The sequence below is a fragment of the Ochotona princeps genome, chromosome 11 (genome assembly GCF_030435755.1).
Source record: "Ochotona princeps isolate mOchPri1 chromosome 11, mOchPri1.hap1, whole genome shotgun sequence".
Lineage (NCBI taxonomy): Eukaryota > Metazoa > Chordata > Mammalia > Lagomorpha > Ochotonidae > Ochotona > Ochotona princeps.
In genome coordinates this window covers 25,591,686-25,608,235 of record NC_080842.1, presented here as the reverse complement: position 1 = coordinate 25,608,235, position 16,550 = coordinate 25,591,686, and the positions used below count along the sequence as shown (strand labels likewise).

The 16,550-nt window shown below is 43.3% G+C and overlaps 1 protein-coding gene across 2 annotated transcripts in view; it reads left to right on the top strand.

The window, feature by feature from the left end:
• WWC2 (WW and C2 domain containing 2) overlaps positions 1-16,550 on the top strand; it is a 202,167-nt gene that overhangs the window by 132,688 nt on the left and 52,929 nt on the right. For both annotated transcript variants that reach the window (XM_058669952.1, XM_058669953.1), the window contains exons 5-9: positions 1,776-1,855; positions 6,423-6,552; positions 9,415-9,561; positions 10,593-10,666; positions 13,898-14,140. In XM_058669952.1, the coding sequence (XP_058525935.1) occupies positions 1,776-1,855; positions 6,423-6,552; positions 9,415-9,561; positions 10,593-10,666; positions 13,898-14,140 (674 nt within the window). The remainder of the gene's footprint in view (positions 1-1,775; positions 1,856-6,422; positions 6,553-9,414; positions 9,562-10,592; positions 10,667-13,897; positions 14,141-16,550) is intronic.

Here is a 16,550-nt window from a genome sequence, read left to right as displayed (position 1 = left end):
CCCCACTTCCCGTTGTCTGTCTCCGAGTGTCCTGAACTCCTCCTTATAGAAAATAATAGCTGGTGTGGTGTGGTGTGTGTAGTATCTGGCTTTCCACTGTTCTGTCAGAACCACAAAGAGCAGGGGTCATTGCCTCTTTTCCGCACAATGCAAGCCCAGGACTAGAACACAGTGGAGAGTCAACAGACACTTGAAGGAAGATTAAAATAAATAGAAGATAAAAATTGAAGAAGATAAAAATTGAAGAAGAAAATAAATAGAGGATAAAAATTGAAATACTGTATTACAGAATGTGTGAAAACTTAAGGCTCTAACTTGACATATGAAGTAGGTTATTGCTACTCATGATGACCATAGTGCATGGTTAAAGCAGAGTGCTGCTTTTCTGATATGGCCAATTTCAGTATTGTTGGGTATATATATGTATGTATGTATGTATATACACATATATATACATATATATAGACATATATACTCTGTGTGTGTTTGGTGCAACGATGTGGCCTGGAACTTTGAGAAGTTTCTCATGGGTCCCAACGGCATCCCTCTGCGCAGGTATAGCTGCCAGTTTCCCACCATCGACATCATGCCCAGCATCGCAGCCCTGCTGGCCCAGAAGTCCTGTGGCGCCTAGGCCTTGCCCACTTCCTGGCTGTTGGGCAGTGGCCCACTGCTGTATGGGAGTTTCATTCATGAGTGCATTTCTCCTAAAATGTGCATGGAGGAACAGAAAAACAACAGAAAAAAAATGTATTAATCACTTGCTGTTGGGTCCTGCTCCAGACGAATGGGCTGCATAATGAGCTTCCTTTCCATGGGAGACAGCCGGTACACAAGAACACAGAGAACCTGGGGTCTTGAAAACTACTGCCAGCTGCAGAAAACAGTAACAGTACAGGGAGGGTCACTACAGCAGGACTGTCTGAGCTGACAGGCAGATGAAAAGGAGTCAGTTTCAGTTAGGACCTGTGGGAAGAACTTTCCAGGAAGAGGAACAGAAAATACCAAAGTACTGAGGCAGGCATCAGCCGGGACACCCAAGAACAGGGCTGTGGCCAGGAAAGCACTGGATAAAAAGCAAAGAGCACAGGCTTCTAGAATTAAGGGTTCCATGGCTGGAAGCTCTGACTGCTCCCCCTCCTTATTGGCTGTGCATCACGAATTGGAGACACTGACGATGTCCAGCACATTGGGATTTTGCAAATAAAAGTATAAACTGTAAAAAAATAGTCATCATAAACACCATTAATAATCTAGACATAATTCATGGATATTCCATAGGATTTATGTGATGGAAAAACTGGCCAGCTATTTACATTAATGGATTATATTTATCTGTTTACTAATTTCTTTTTTTTTTAAAGATTTATTTATTTTTATTACAAAGTCAGATATACAGAGAGGAGGAGAGACAGAGAGGAAGATCTTCCGTCCGATGATTCACTCCTCAAGTGAGCCGCAACGGGCCGGTGCTGTGCCGATCTGATGCCGGGAACCTGGAACCTCTTCCTCCAGGTCTCCCACGCGGATGCAGGGTCCCAAAGCTTTGGACCATCCTCAACTGCTTTCCCACAAGCAGGCCACAAGCAGGGAGCTGGATGGGAAGTGGAGCTGCCGGGATCAGAACCGGTGCCCATATGGGATCCCGGGGCGTTCAAGGCAAGGACTTTGGCCACTAGGCCATGCCGCCGGGCCCTGTTTACTAATTTCTTATAAACAAGTGTGTTATATTTCAATTTACAAACATTAACATTTCCATTGATTTCTTATAAAAGGTGAAAAAGCTGAAGAGAGAACTCTCACAGATGAAGCAAGAACTGCTCTATAAAGAACAAGGCTTTGAAACATTACAACAGTGAGTATAAAAATACTGAAATTGACTTTAGAATGAGTAAAATTTCCATAGCAAATAAAAGAAAATGGAAGTATAGGTGTATAAGAGAGTTCTCAAAGAAACAAAGTAAAAAACTCAAAATTCTGCATCAGAAATTAAAAACAAAAAAGTCAACCAACCAACATATAAAAAATTGGGAAAATCCTATACACTTTTGAAAAAGTTTGAAGTATTAATCGTTGGAGATCCAAAGAAAATAAAAATCGTGCTGCTCTCTCCTGGATCCCTGGCCAGCTTCCTTTAAGATGGGGAGTGGCATGGGGAGTGTCACTTCACATTCTACCCCAGAGACAGGGTTAGGTGGATGGACTTGACTCCTATGTGAGCCCGCAGCTGCCCTAAACCCTTGAGTGGAGGCCTCAGTCTACCCTTCTGTCAGTCAAGGCACTGTCCAACCTGGGCTGGGCTGAGCTCAGGGGCGTAAGAACAAGGCAGATGTTGGTGAAGGGGCAGCAGCATACTCTTTGTCCTGTCCAAGTTGGTACTGAAATCTTTGGGTCAGCAGCATAGTGTCTGGGTGGGTTAGGTAAAATGCAGTCTGCCAAGGGGAGCTGAGCCTCTGGAAGGTCCTGGTCTCCCTGCTGGTCGGGCATGGACATAAAATGGTGAGACACACAGAGGCTTCCCTTTCTCACAGGGCCTCTCATAGGGGACAGGAAGTCTCAGGCCTTCACAGCCTCATGCCCGCCAGAGCACCAGAGGTGGCCCTCCCCAGAAGCTCTAAACTGCTCTGTGTCCCTCCCATGATAAGGGCGTTGGTGCCACAGCCCAGGATTCTCAGGGGTTTCCCTGGTCAGTTTCATGTTCATGTAGCCCTGGTTCTTTCCCCCAGTAACACCTCAGAGATGCGAAACAGGTCTCAGAAGCCGACTCTGGGAACACCACCCAGCTCCATCCTTCTTCCCATGCAAGCCTGTTCTGCCTTCTGCTGTTAGGAAATCTGGGACAATTCAAGGCAACAGACCTTACCTCATTCAAGCTGGCTGGGTACAGCCAAGCTGCACGCAGTTGTTGTGTGGCTGGACACCTCTGGGGATACCTGGTCACTGCTGCTGACCGCCCCACCCCCAGCCAGCCAGGTACCCAGTTTCAGATCCTCAGCCTGCCTTTTTGGTTTACTGCCCCGTGTGATCATCACCCCGATACTCTTATAGGTGTTCCTCTTCCAGGCATTTTCAAACCTGACTTCCTATGAGAGCAATTTGGGAGAGCTTTTAAAAATCACTGCCCCTGCTCTCCACTGGGTATGTCTTAGGAGATCACAGGTGATTCTCAAAGTGTTCTAAGAAACTGCTGCTTACAGAGTTCTCCTAATTCCCACCCAGACCTAGAGTGATCTAAATATGTTATTTAGTAACTGGGTATCAACAAAAAGCAGGGCTTTGAGGTGGGGGTAGGGCAAGAAAACAAACTTTAAAGAGGGCCACAGAGTGTTCAGCCACATGTTACACATTTTTAAGGCACGTGAACTTATAACACATGTCACCGCCCAAGATTAAAGGTTAGCCAAACTTGCTGTTTTTGTTATACTGGTGTAACAATGCCTTATTGTTTTAAAGCAGTTTGCTTGTAAGCAGTTTTTATAGGAATCTGAGGCATGTTTAAGAATCTGTCAATAACATTCCACAAGGAAACAATAGACATTTGTTGTAGAAATTGAGGCTTTCTCTTGCAATGATTCTAATCCCTTGAAGCAAGAGTAGAAAGATACGATATCTAACATGGGAGACCTCTTCTGTGGATCTTCACTGTAGACAAAATAACACTGTTTTCATTCAAGTGTTAACCACTCTGCTACTAGAACATCAAATGCTAATTGATTGAATCAGAGAGTGGACTATTTAAGAAATCACATTCCATATAACTGTAAAGGGACTTTTATTTGTGGCTTTGACAGAAGACATTTCAGGAAAAGATTTAAATAGAATCCTATTGCAGACTTTTGTTAGCTTTTTACTTTTTCACAATAGAATGGAATATTTTTCAGGAATCTGGAATTATAATGTAGTATAAATTTGAGTCTTCCTTTTGCTTCACGTAATAGTTTTTGCTTGGTGAACAAATATAGTTTTGTTCTCTTATTCATTTCAGTTTGTACTCCCAAATTTAACTTTGGCATAGGCAAGGCAGTGTAGCTCGTGTGTGAATGGGTACTAGGAAGATGTACATTTCTGTCTTGCCACCTCCAGTGTGCCCTCAGAAATGGAAAACGGGAAGTGGTGAGATGCTTAGCACACCGAGAGCTTATATAGATTCTCTGAAAGCTGGCTCGGTACACATTTCCCAGAGAGGGAATGCAAATGAAAATCTCTCCTCTTTTAGAAAAGATTTAGCTTCAGAGTATGAATTAGATCAAGCCAAAAGCTATTTTTTTTTCCTTAAAGATTTATTCATTTTATTACAGCCAGACATACACAGAGGAGGAGAGAGAGAGGAAGATCTTCCATCCGATGATTCACTCCCCAAGTGAGCCGCAATGGGCCAATGCGCGCTGATCCGAAGCCAGGAACCTGGAACCTCTTCCGGGTCTCCCACGCGGGTGCAGGGTCCCAATGCATTGGGCCGTCCTCAGCTGCTTTCCCAGGCCCCAAGCAGGGAGCTGGATGGGAAGTGGAGCTGCCGGGATTAGAACCAGCGCCCATATGGGATCCCGGTGTGCTCAAGGCGAGGACTTTAGCCGCTAGGCCACGCCGCCGGGCCCGCCAAAAGCTATTTTCAAAATGTTTAAAGAAAAAAGGGTACTTTTCAGATTAAGAACAGAAAACAATAGTTGATTTTAAAAGGTAACAGATAATGCCCGTATTTTATTTTATGTCAAAAGAGAGAAAAAGTATGAAATGGAAAAAAGAAGAAGAATGGAAAGAAAGGAAAAGAGAGATGTTTATAGTAGAGAGACAAAGAGGCAGGAGGGTGGGGTCCAGGGAGGGGGCTCCCTGTCCAGGGCTGCACTGCGATAGTTTGTTTCTCCTATTTAGCCTTCTTTAGAGCAGTGGAGACCCCAGACATTTTCATGTTTTTAAAACCTTCTGAAAGCTAAACTTGTTATCGTTACATGTTAAAATATATTTCTGAGAAGTTAACTTGATTTTATTTTCAAATGATAAAAGTTCATTTCTATACTAAAAGTTTGTTTCACATTAAATTCTAAATAATTTAGATATCAAGAATTGAAATACTAGTAAAATATTATAGGGCTTAAATTTGCATAAACTTTCCAGTGTTGGATTCATGTAGAAAAAAATACAATCAGGGATCTCATGTTCCTTATCCCAAACACCTTTTGTGTTATGCATGTGTGTGGTTTAAAAATCCTGGGACTTCATTGATTTTTATATGATATAACCAAATTTATTTCCCTAATTTCTTTTAAGATTTTAATTGTTCAATGGGGAAAAGGTTAATGTTTATTAAAACAGTATTTGGGGAAATATGAGTATGTCATCTACAAACTGTACTTAATTTGCATATGTTTGGAAGACAGATAAGAAAGGCTTTTCTTCAGATTACAGCTTTTGCATTGAAAATAAATACTAATTCTTAAATATTTAAGTCCACTGGCTCCAAGTCCATTCTCTCTGTTCCCTCAGGTAGCCTTTCTCTGGTGAGTCAATGGGTAAGGCCAACAGCAGGCCTGAAGAGCTGGAGAGCTGCTGATTGGCAGGGCAGAGACACAACCCTGGGTACCACAAGTAAACCCCACTGTGGTCATGAATCCTGGGCAGCACGGATGGCCAGGGAGTAGGAAGAGAACGTTATACCACGTCTTCAAGTGAATTGGCTGTTTTGTTTGGCTATGCCAAGTCCAGCCTAAGTTGATGATGTGGACTGAGTCCATTTGGTAAACAGAGCCACTAGAGTAATAAATCGGCTCTCTGAAGAGCTCTTTATTCAGTGTGAATTGACAAATGAACACATCTGCCCTTTTGCCTTCTTCCTAAATTTGAGCATGTTGAACAAGACAAACAATTCTATCTTGATTCATAAGTTTCATAAAAATAGAATACTTTTTATGCCAATGCAAATATTGTAGAATATACCGATAGAAATAATGGTTCATACTCACCATTTGTCAAGTAGCAAGCACTGTGGTAAATTTTGCACAGACATTATGGCATGTAAAACTGGGTGACTGGGGAGTGGCAGGGGGCATTTCTATGTTTAGCATTTATCCATGACCTTCACCTTTCTCCAGGTGGAGACCAGAATCAACACTGGATGGAGTTTGGGTTCAACAAACAATGAGATCATCCAAACACACTGAAAGTAAAAAAGATATGTTTATTTGAACCTGAAACTGGTTACCGGTGGACTGGGCATGAAGTAGGGGTGAGAGGAGTCTTAGCTAGATGTGGTGTAAAAATAAAGGAAAAGAAACAGGCAGGCTGGAAGGGTGATATGAAGATCAAGCAGTGCAATATTCAGCCAACAATGATAGTCCAGAAAACCAGTTCCAGTTGTCTGCCTGACTTGTTTTTGGACATCCTTTAACTTTTTTTCTATGTTCTTTTTTGTTTTCCTGTTTTAACAGAATTGATAAAAAGATGTCTGGAGGCCAGAGTGGATATGAACTTACTGAAGCCAAAGCCATCCTAACTGAACTAAAATCTATCAGAAAGGCTATTAGCTCTGGAGAAAAGGAAAAGCAGGATCTGATGCAGGTATGTCACAGAGCACCCTGCCAGCTTCTGAGGCCCTGGCCACTTGCCCTCAGGCGGATGCTAGCTGCTGTCACATCCCTGCTTTCATGCAAAATTGGGCAGGAGATTGTTATAGGCTGGTTGCCTTAGAGAACAGATTGGTTCAAAGCTCTTGATATGTTTAATGTTTTTATTTTTTAAAAAGCTTAAGCAAAAACCCAGTAAAACCAGCAGTAACAAAAAAACCCTAACTTTATTTATGTTCGTTTATTTGAATGGCATAGTAGATAAAGATCTTCCATTCGTCAGTTTACTTCCTAAATGCTGCAGCATCTGGGGCAGGTCAGACTGAAGCCCGGAGCCAGAAACTCAGTTCAGGTCTCCTTAGTGAGTTCTAGGGATGTCATACTTAACAGACTTAACTGCCTTTGACTATCCTTTTCTGCTTATGACTGGTAGATCTTGGAGCTCTCTTGAAGATTAGCAACTTAGTGCACTTTGAAACTCCTTGAAAAAACTTCATGTGGGACCCAGATAAGTGGAATTCTATACCTGGAACTCCCAACCCTGGTTGCATGGAGTGTGTCTTGCCTGCCATTAGTACACAGTGCCTTTGGAGTGTAAGGCTATGTGAAGAACTTAGAAAAGTTTCTGACCCAGGTGATTCTGAGAAGCTAGCTAAGGGTGAAGTGGGAAATGTTGACCCAGCTAGGGATTTTCCTGGGAAAGCTGCTGATAGCAGTAGATTCCTTGCTAGACCTGTGTAGTTCTCAGCATGGGAGTGTTAAGTCCCAAGAATCCAGCCTGATGTGCAGAACAAACAAAACAAACACCCAGTGATGAGTGTTGTAAATATCTGTGCATACAAATACAGTTAATTTTTAAAAGATGTTTCCTTCTTTACTTCTCTCCATCCCATAATTATGAGCACTAAGAATTCTTGTTTCCAATATTTAGAATTCTTTATCTAACAGAGTGAAAACTTAGTCTGCATCTTTGGGGAAATGTTAGAGTGAATGTTGAAGTTTGTCTCATTTATAGAACCTCTGTGTTTAAATATCATATTCAACTACTACATGCTGATTTTTCGAAACGTTAGCTTAATATAGATAAATAGTCTTGGATCTACATCATTTTTGTTTTGAAAATTTCAAAATAAGTTGCAGGAGGAGATATAATAGAAGATGGCAGTAATAATAGCAAATGCTTTAAAGTACTGACTTGGTGCCACACTCTTCTGAAAGCCTTGCACATATATAGTTCACCTAATCCTCATATTAAGTCAGGTGCTCTTATTACCCTGAGCTTACAGGCAGGCAAAAAGTTAGGGTCGTACAGTTGGTAAATAACAGGACTTGGATTTAATTCTTATTCTATGTGGTTTTAACATACACATGACACATACAGGACTTCACTTGTAAGTAATCTGTTTTGGTTCTACAGTCATCCTGCTGATTAAAACCAATGTTTGCTGAAATGCACACAAATAGGTCCTTAAAAAAAAAGTGGACTTGAGCAAATAAATGTACATTGGAATTTTATAATTTAACAGTGAATGCTGTTAAATTTCTCTTGTGAACTTTGGATTCACACATACATAAGCCAGATTAAAAGATTATAGATTCCTTTTCAAATACTAAAGTACATAGAATAATCTCTATATTAGTAGACATGGGGATGAACGGGCTTGGAAGGGAAATTGGATAGATTTATGGCTTTCAAACCTCTTAGAACACAGTAAGAAAACTATATTCCCTTACGCTCCCATAAATACACACACGTAGGTCACAGAAATATGCCTACTGTTAAATACTGGTAATGTGATTTTATTTTCCAGTGTCTTCTACTTCATTAGAAAGCATACTAGTCACATCCGTTAAATTGATTGAATGCATTGTAATTAAATACGGTGTCCTTGAAAAACACCAATGCCTTCACTTTACAGAAGCTAAGATAGAAAGCGTCTGCCCAAGGAGATTGAAAGCTTTGTTCTTTAATATGTTTGGCAAGGGCCTTTAAGTTGCATCCCTTTTGTACATACATTTTGTGTAAATAGTCTTTTATAAGAAAGTACAGGTTAGGTGAAAATCAATACTAGCTCTTTACTATTTCTACTTTCTTAGGAAATTTTTCACTATCAGGATTAAATATTAGACCTTCTTGATAATTAGCAGTAACTTCTTACCATTTTTGTTCATATTACTTTATTCATTTTGCTTTTTTTTCTCTAGCAAATTCTTGGGTCTTACTTGTTTGTTTTTTTAGTACTCGCTCTTGCTGTCATTGTCACTCTGTAATTCACTTTACCAAACCAAGCGCTCCGCCTACCCCCACACAGTGGCATACAGTGGGTGCACTGGGAGACTCGGCCACGACACAGGCCGCTCCTTCACAACGTCTGAACCTCAACTTGTAATCCTGAACACTGGGCCCTGTCCACATGTAAAATAGTGTAATTGTAGAAGCCTTCGAAGTAGGAAGTTGTCTTATTATGTCTAAAACGAAAGATGGAATTGTACACACATAAGCGTTCTTTGTTTCTGTAATTCCTGTTGCATAAAGAGAATGGATCCTATTGAACAGACTTCCTAATGAGATGTTTTAAGATAAAAAGGTGCATATAACAAAGACACCACTACTCACAGAAAAAAAAATACTGTTATGGGAAAGGTAAAGGTTAAATATGATCTCACATACACTTCCAAAGTCATGTGAATTATGTTTTTCTGTTATGGTTCAATAATACAAAGTGGTAAGTTCCTACCAAATTGAAGTCATTATTTTATTTCCATCAAGATTGGCTCTTTCTGTTGAATCTTACCTGATGAGGAAGGATTGTTGTCTTAATGTTAAGCTTCATGAAATGCTTTGTTTCCTAAACAGAGTCTTGCCAAGCTACAGGAGCGATTTCATTTGGATCAAAACATGGGCAGATCTGAGCCAGATTTGAGATCCAGTCCTGTGAACTCTCACTTGTCTCTCTCCAGACAGACCCTTGATGCCGGGTCACAAACCAGCATTTCTGGAGATGTAAGTCTCAGCTGAAGGGCTGGCCCCTGCAAAGGCCCATGCTCTGGCAGTTATAGCAAGAATGCGGAACTGGGACAGGGACAGGGACTGGGGCTGTGCTCTGGTTGTGTGCCTTCAGCATTGCATTCCCAGAAGACTTGTTTTAGAAAGCAGTCACATCTTTGATAAGCTGCTAAGGATATCAGTACATGTCCCTTTGAACAATTTTATTCCAAGCCCCTTATGCTGTGTTACTTCAGAGACACAAATTACTGTCAAGAGACATAGGAGAGTTTAGCTTTTTCCTATTAGTTATCCCTGTTATCACGTCTTGAAAATTTGGAATTTTCAAAGTAACATCAAGGATACCAAGAAACAAAAGAAACCAACAAACGTGAAAATCTGTTTTTCCAAACCCACAGTTAATATGTTAAAATATATCATTTATGTTTTTTTAACTGACATTTCAAAGTATTTACAATTGCTTGGATATTGTTTTGCCTTCTTGCTTTTGGGATGCCATTATCAGGTGTTTCCTTTTCAGTAAGTTTCTGACTGTTTTTGTGTTCTCTTATGCTTTCCTGAAGTGTGTGCTGTGAAAGTGAAACAGGTAGAGATGGAAGTTGGTCTTACCTGTTTGAAAATTAATTTTTGAAGTTACCTAGTTTATATTTTGTACAGTTGTAAGATAAATGATGGAAATTTTTAGCACATAAAGCAAAGAAATTAGTTCTAGTTCATTAATTTTATTGACCAGTGCACCCTCCATAAACTCTTAGGCACCAGACACATTTACCTGCCATTTTTTTGTCTTGAGTTTAATGTGCAGAGAAAGTGATATTAAAGTCTTTGGAAAACACACAAGGTTGAATTAAAAGAAATGTTTTGCCCCTACTGAGATTATAAAGTAAGTGCCTTTTAAAACTGTTTTTTCTCCAATTTTAGTGCCTTCTTGTTTAGCTTTTCAATTACTTACACTTTCTAGAAACAAAGGCAGTTTACCTCATTCATTAGCAAAGTTAATTGATTTTTTCCCTTTTGTTTTTTACTAGATGGGAGTGAGAAGTAGATCACACTTAGCTGAAAAGGTCAGGCTGAGTCTACAGTATGAAGAAGCCAAAAGAAGGTAATAATGACAGGGGAGCTGTTGTGTTTGTTTGGGTGTCTGGAATGTGATGGTATGTTCCAGAATGATCTCTGCTCCTCTGGTGACATCTGCTGGGCATTGCCACACTTTCTTGCCAAGGCGCCTGGCATTTGAGGGTGTGGGGTTTGCTGTCTCTCTCCCCTCTTTATCTCTTCCCTTTCTTCAAAGGTGACAAGCAGGGGGAATTCATGAGAGAAGTGGAAACAAAATTGTCCCCTTCTCTTCTGGAAGAAGGAGGAAACTTTGGGCTTCTACATTGCCTGACTTGCAGTCAGAAGTGAGAAGGCTGGCTTCTCAGATGGCAACCAGGCACAGTCAGGCAGGCTTTCCCACCTGCTCCTCTGCTCTGAGGGAGAGGGGTGTCATGCCACTGGTGTCCCTGATGTCCGTCCAGGTGACCTGCTGTTCAGGGAGAGGGCTCAGGAGTTCCTGTTTGTCTTCTTTATAAACCCTTGCTAACCTCGTGCCTGTTCTGGAGTGAGACGATGCCACCACCCATTCCTGGGAGGTCAACTCAGGTTACTTCCATGGCATAAACCACCTTATTTTGAGGAATAGGGTTGTGCTGATGGTTTTTACTTCATTATTTTTCCTTTTAAGAGCTGAAAAATGCTAGTGGTTAATTATTTTTTTTAAGATTTATTTATTTTATTATAAAGTCAGATATACAGAGAGGAGGAGAGACAGGAAGATCTTTCGTCCGATGATTCACTCCCCAAGTAACCGCAAAGGCCGGTGCTGCACCAATCCGAAGCTGGGAACCAGGAACCTCTTCCCATGGGTGCAGGGTCCCAAAGCTTTGGACCGTCCCCAGCTGCTTTCCCAGGCCACAAGCAGGGAGCTGGGTGGGAAGTGGAGCTGCCGGGATTAGAACTGGTGCTGTATGGGATCCCGGCACATTCAAAGCGAGGACTTTAGCCGCTAGGCCACGCCTGCTGGGCCCACTAATGGTTAATTATTTAGGATGACATTAGGAAAAACTGCATTGACACCCTATAGGAAAAAAAAATAAGTCACACACTTCCCCACAAACAGGAAAAGCTCATCACAGTACTTTCTAGAATGCCATGACTTGCTACCATAAGGAAAGCCATCAGACACTGCAGTATAACCATTATAAATAGAAAGGTATTTATGATAAATATAAAGGTAGTTGGCCATAGGTTCTAACTTTAATAAAACAAAATAAATTTAATATTTGCCTCTATGTAGTCTATGTTCCTGTCATATTTGGTTCATCAGTTTACTGAAGGAAACTTAACCTTTGTCCCAACCACATGAGCTTGAGTAAACCACTTGGTCATTCTGAAGTTTACTCAGCTAATTTTAACACCTTTAAAATTTTCTGACAGATTTTGAATTTCTTGAGACTAGGGGGAAAAAAAACAAAAAGCTGATGTCCTTAGGTTCTGGATTCTTCTGGGCTTGACTCTGTATCCCTTGGATGAACTTGAACGCTTGCTTTCCTCTGACTGCTGGCAGATACTTCCTTCTAGAGCCTCTACGGATCTCTCTTCGTAAGTGCCCCTGGAAGTCTTCTTCATGTTCTGTTCCCCAGATTTGACACACTTTTTCTGAAATAAAATGTAAGACTTAGCAAATGCTTACGCACACGAGGAATGAGCCAGCGTCTTTCCTCCATGCCCAGGCTCTGAAGGTACCTCCGTTGCATCAACGAAGAAGATGTTGGTTTGTCCCACTTGGTTACACTGCTGAACCGTGTGGGGTTTTATGTTAGTTACTAATGTTGCTGATGACAGGGCAAATCCCAAGGGTTTTTGTTTATGTTGAGAATGCTATTTCCACCTCAATCTTAAATGAGTAAAGGGGCAGATTGTGTTTCTCTAAAACCGTTTTTTTCCTCCAGCCTTTGTTTTATGTGTTTAATGAAGCCAATAATATCATGCTTATTTAGCAGTTTGCTGATTAATTTTCTAGTACGTTGAGACAGTTGTTTATGGTTTGGTGGATAAAGCTGAGGAATAGCTGATGTTAGATCGGATGTTACTATCATAAGTGCCGATGCTCGGTCAAAAAGAGGAGTGCAGTATGTGTGCACAGCCAGTCATAGATGGAGGTGTTAATCTTCTCTAGAACAAGAAACAGTGTCCAGGGCTGTGGATGGTCCATCTTTGTTCCTGGTCTTGTTTCTTGTTCACCTTTCTTGTGCTCTTCTGTAAATTCTTCCAACAGAGGGGAAGACTGTCCCCCTTGATGTCTGTCCTCTTCTATTCTGGTATGAGCCATAACAGTGTCCAGTCACCTAGTATCTTCTTATAAGGCCATAGATTCCTCTTGCTAACATTGATTGTGCTCCTTATTTTCCCTGGGTGTTATCCTGGTCGCGGGAGCTACAAATGGTTTACCTGGTCAGCAAGTGTGATGGTCTTCCTAGAGCCACCATGCAAGTTGATTCCAAATGGCCAGGACATGCATGTCAAGAGGGGAATTAGGTGACCTTTGCCCTCTGCTGTGGAGCTCCAGACAGAGATCAGGCAAGATGATAAGGCGTGGAGCTGATTCATCCTGTCTCCCTTACTGTGGCACTTTTTCACTCCAGAGGCTGCTGTATCCACTGCTATGCAGCTGGTCATCACGTTGATGGGCCCAGTGTCCTGAGCGTGCAGCAATGTGCATGGTACCTGAGGCCATCAGGGTCCCTCGGGGAGGAGACTTTGCAGCGTGCCGTGGAGGTGTGTGGCAGGAGGCCGAGTCTGCTGACTTTGCTTTAACCGTTGACCACACCCCTGCTTGCCTTCCTGTCCTCTTTCATACCCAACCTCCTAATACCTCTAGCTGCACCCTGCCTGCCCTGGGGATTATTGTTTGACTAGGGGACAGTGTCTTTATCCAGATGAATAGCATCTCATGGCATGCGGGGCATGCCTGGTTTGTTGAAAGGAAGCCCGAGGTACTCCACACTAGAATTCCCATGTTTAGCAGACCTGCCCCAGCCCCAGAGCACCATGCTGTTTGAAGCTTCTGTGCACTTGATCTTCATGCTTGGGTCAGGCAGCTGTGTGTGCTCATTCATGCTTTAAAGGTGTGAATGATCACTGTGTGTGATTCAGGACCAGAGAGTGGAGTGCAGGCTGCCACCCTACTTGGGGATCTCGCAGGGAGACCATCCCACTGCTGCAGGGGTCTGAGGCCCTGCCTTGTGTCAGAAGTTCTCAGTCGGCACCTGCCTTTTCTATGCCTTTGTTTCAGTATGGCAAACTTAAAGATCGAGCTATCGAAACTGGATGGTGAAACCTGGCCGGGGGCGCTGGATGTTGAAAAAGAGAGACTGATGCTCATCAATGAAAAGGAAGAACTGCTGAAGGAGCTGCAGTTTGTCACCCCGCAGAAACGCTCCCAGGATGAGCTGGAGCGCCTGGAAGCCGAGCGCCAGCGGCTGGAGGAGGAGCTGCTGGCCGTGCGGCGAGCACCAAGCCGTGCCCTGGCTGAGAGGTTCGTGTTGCCCCTGCCACAGGTCAGCTCAGCCTCGAGGGTTGGCCTCGGCTGCAATGTCATGCCAGACAGCCTGTCCGGAGCCCACACAACATCTCCCGTGTGTGTGTCTGTGTGTGTGTGTGTCTGTGTGTGTCTGAGCAAGCTGTGACACACATATGTACAGTCGCTGAGGAATGCTGACCTCAAACCAGGAACGCAGTCCGGCACTAACTGTGCCTGATAGCAACAGCCATGCGCGGCTGCACTCCAGTAGATGGCCTGGACCTTCCGAGCAGCCGAAACTTCTTCCTGTGCCAGCTTTCACTGTTCACCAGCACGTGCAGGTATATTTCCCCCTCATTTCTCTGGGATCTCCTAACAGGTCCTAAATGTTCACTTGCATTTGGTTTGTCAGTGGAAGCACTTCCCTGAGAAGGTGATAATGTAAAGGAAATCTTAGCACTTCTCATTATGCAGTTTTCTGTGGGAAGTGTGATTTGATTAACTGAAGGGGGTGGAAATTCTGGGAAAGATATCTGCGGAGCAGTTGAGCAAAGGCTCTCGTGTGTGTGTGTGTGAGAGAGAGAGAGAGAGAGAGAGAGAGAGAGAGAGAGTCTGTCCTGAACATAACTGCCTGGGAGGCCTTAATGATGGCTGGCTGCTGGGGTGGTGAGGACCTGTAGGCTCCACTGCATACACTCCCATCCTTGAGGCCAAAAAGCAAGGAACAGTGCTTGTCCCACAGTGACAGGAAAGATTCAGCATTGGTATAGCTTAGCCTCAGATGACCTGAAGCTAAATTAAAGACACCCAACTGTGATCTAGTTACTTTCTTAAAAGAATTCAATCAGTGTTTCAGGTTGTGTGGCTAGATAATATTAAAACCTTTGAAGAGATGGGGTAGGAGAGAGGAAAGCTTCTCAAACATTCCTGGTTAGGTATTGGCGTCGGGGCTGGCCCTGCCCACCCTGAGTCGCCTTTCCCTGTTAGGAGAGACTTGGTTTCTCTGAGTGAAAATGTTGATCGAGTTAACACTTAGCCCCAGGGTCATAGCTTTAGGAATCATGAAAAAGCATCAAAAAGGGAAAACCCCTAAAGACTGCATTCTGTGACCATCTGAACAATTCTTGCCCATCCTCCCATTTTCCCTTCTTTTCTTCCCTTTTTGCTCTGTGTTACTGTCCAGAGGTGCTCACTGGCAGGCTAATCTGGGGTCAGTCTTGAACAAAGCCAACCACAGGGCCATCTGGCGAAGTCAGAGAGGAGCGGAGAACTAAGATGAGAAGGCAAAGGCAGAATCCCATTGCAGGCTTGCTCCAGGTGGCTCAGCTCTGCAGTGGGCCTTTGGCCTGGCAGTGAAGTCGCCGTGTGCCATATTGGATTGCCTTAGTTCAGTCCCTGACATGTTGCCAGCCAGCACAGACCGTGGGAGGCAGCGAGGATGGCTCTAGGCACCCACTTCCTGCTGCCATGTGGGAAGCCTGGATTACAGTCTCTCTCTCTCTGTCTCTCTCTCTCTCACCTCAAATAACTTATTTTTAAATTGCAAGAAAATCTTGTGCTTTAAAAAAAAACAACTTGTAAAACATGGCTCACTATTGCACTTTTTCTTTCTTTTTTTTTTTTAAAGATTTTATTGTTATTAGAAAGCTGGATATACAGAGAGGAGGAGAGACAGAGAGGAAGATCTTCCGTCCGATGATTCACTCCCCAAGTGAGCCGCAACGGGCTGGTGCGCGCCGATCCGATGCCGGGAACCTGGAACCTCTTCCGGGTCTCCCACGCGGATGCAGGGTCCCAAAGCTTTGGGCCGTCCTCAACTGCTTTCCCAGGCCACAAGCAGGGAGCTGGATGGGAAGTGGAGCTGCCGGGATTAGAACCGGTGCCCGTATGGGATCCCGGGACTTTCAAGGCGAGGACTTTAGCCGCTAGGCCATGCCGCCGGGCCCACTATTGCACTTTTTCAAAGGAGCTTTCCTGACTGTTGAAGTGAACTGTCTTTGCTTTCCTGGGTGGGCACAGCGTGGTGGGCACGGCATGGTGGGCCTTTGGGTTGTGCTGCTGTTGGTGGTCCTGGTTTACTCCCTGGTTCTCTGTCTCTTGGTCTCGTTTACCTTTCACTATTCTCCCTGCTCTGTGTAGATTTTTCTGCTCCCCCTGTTACTGCTGTGGCGCTAGAAGCGAGTACCTTTCCAAGCAGTGTGTTTCCCGGTGGCAGAGCAGGTGGAGGCAGCAGACATTTGTGGGGAATTAGGTTCTCCGTGAAGAGCCTAGTGTCATACTGGAGCGAACCATGTGCCACCAACACCAGATCCTGACTTTTTTTTTACTTGGTACCTCCATGACTGTCAGAGAAAAACTGCTTGCCAAATTCCTCCACAATTTCCCATGCTGTATTCATTTTGTGGGTTCCTTGGTATGTTAGGGG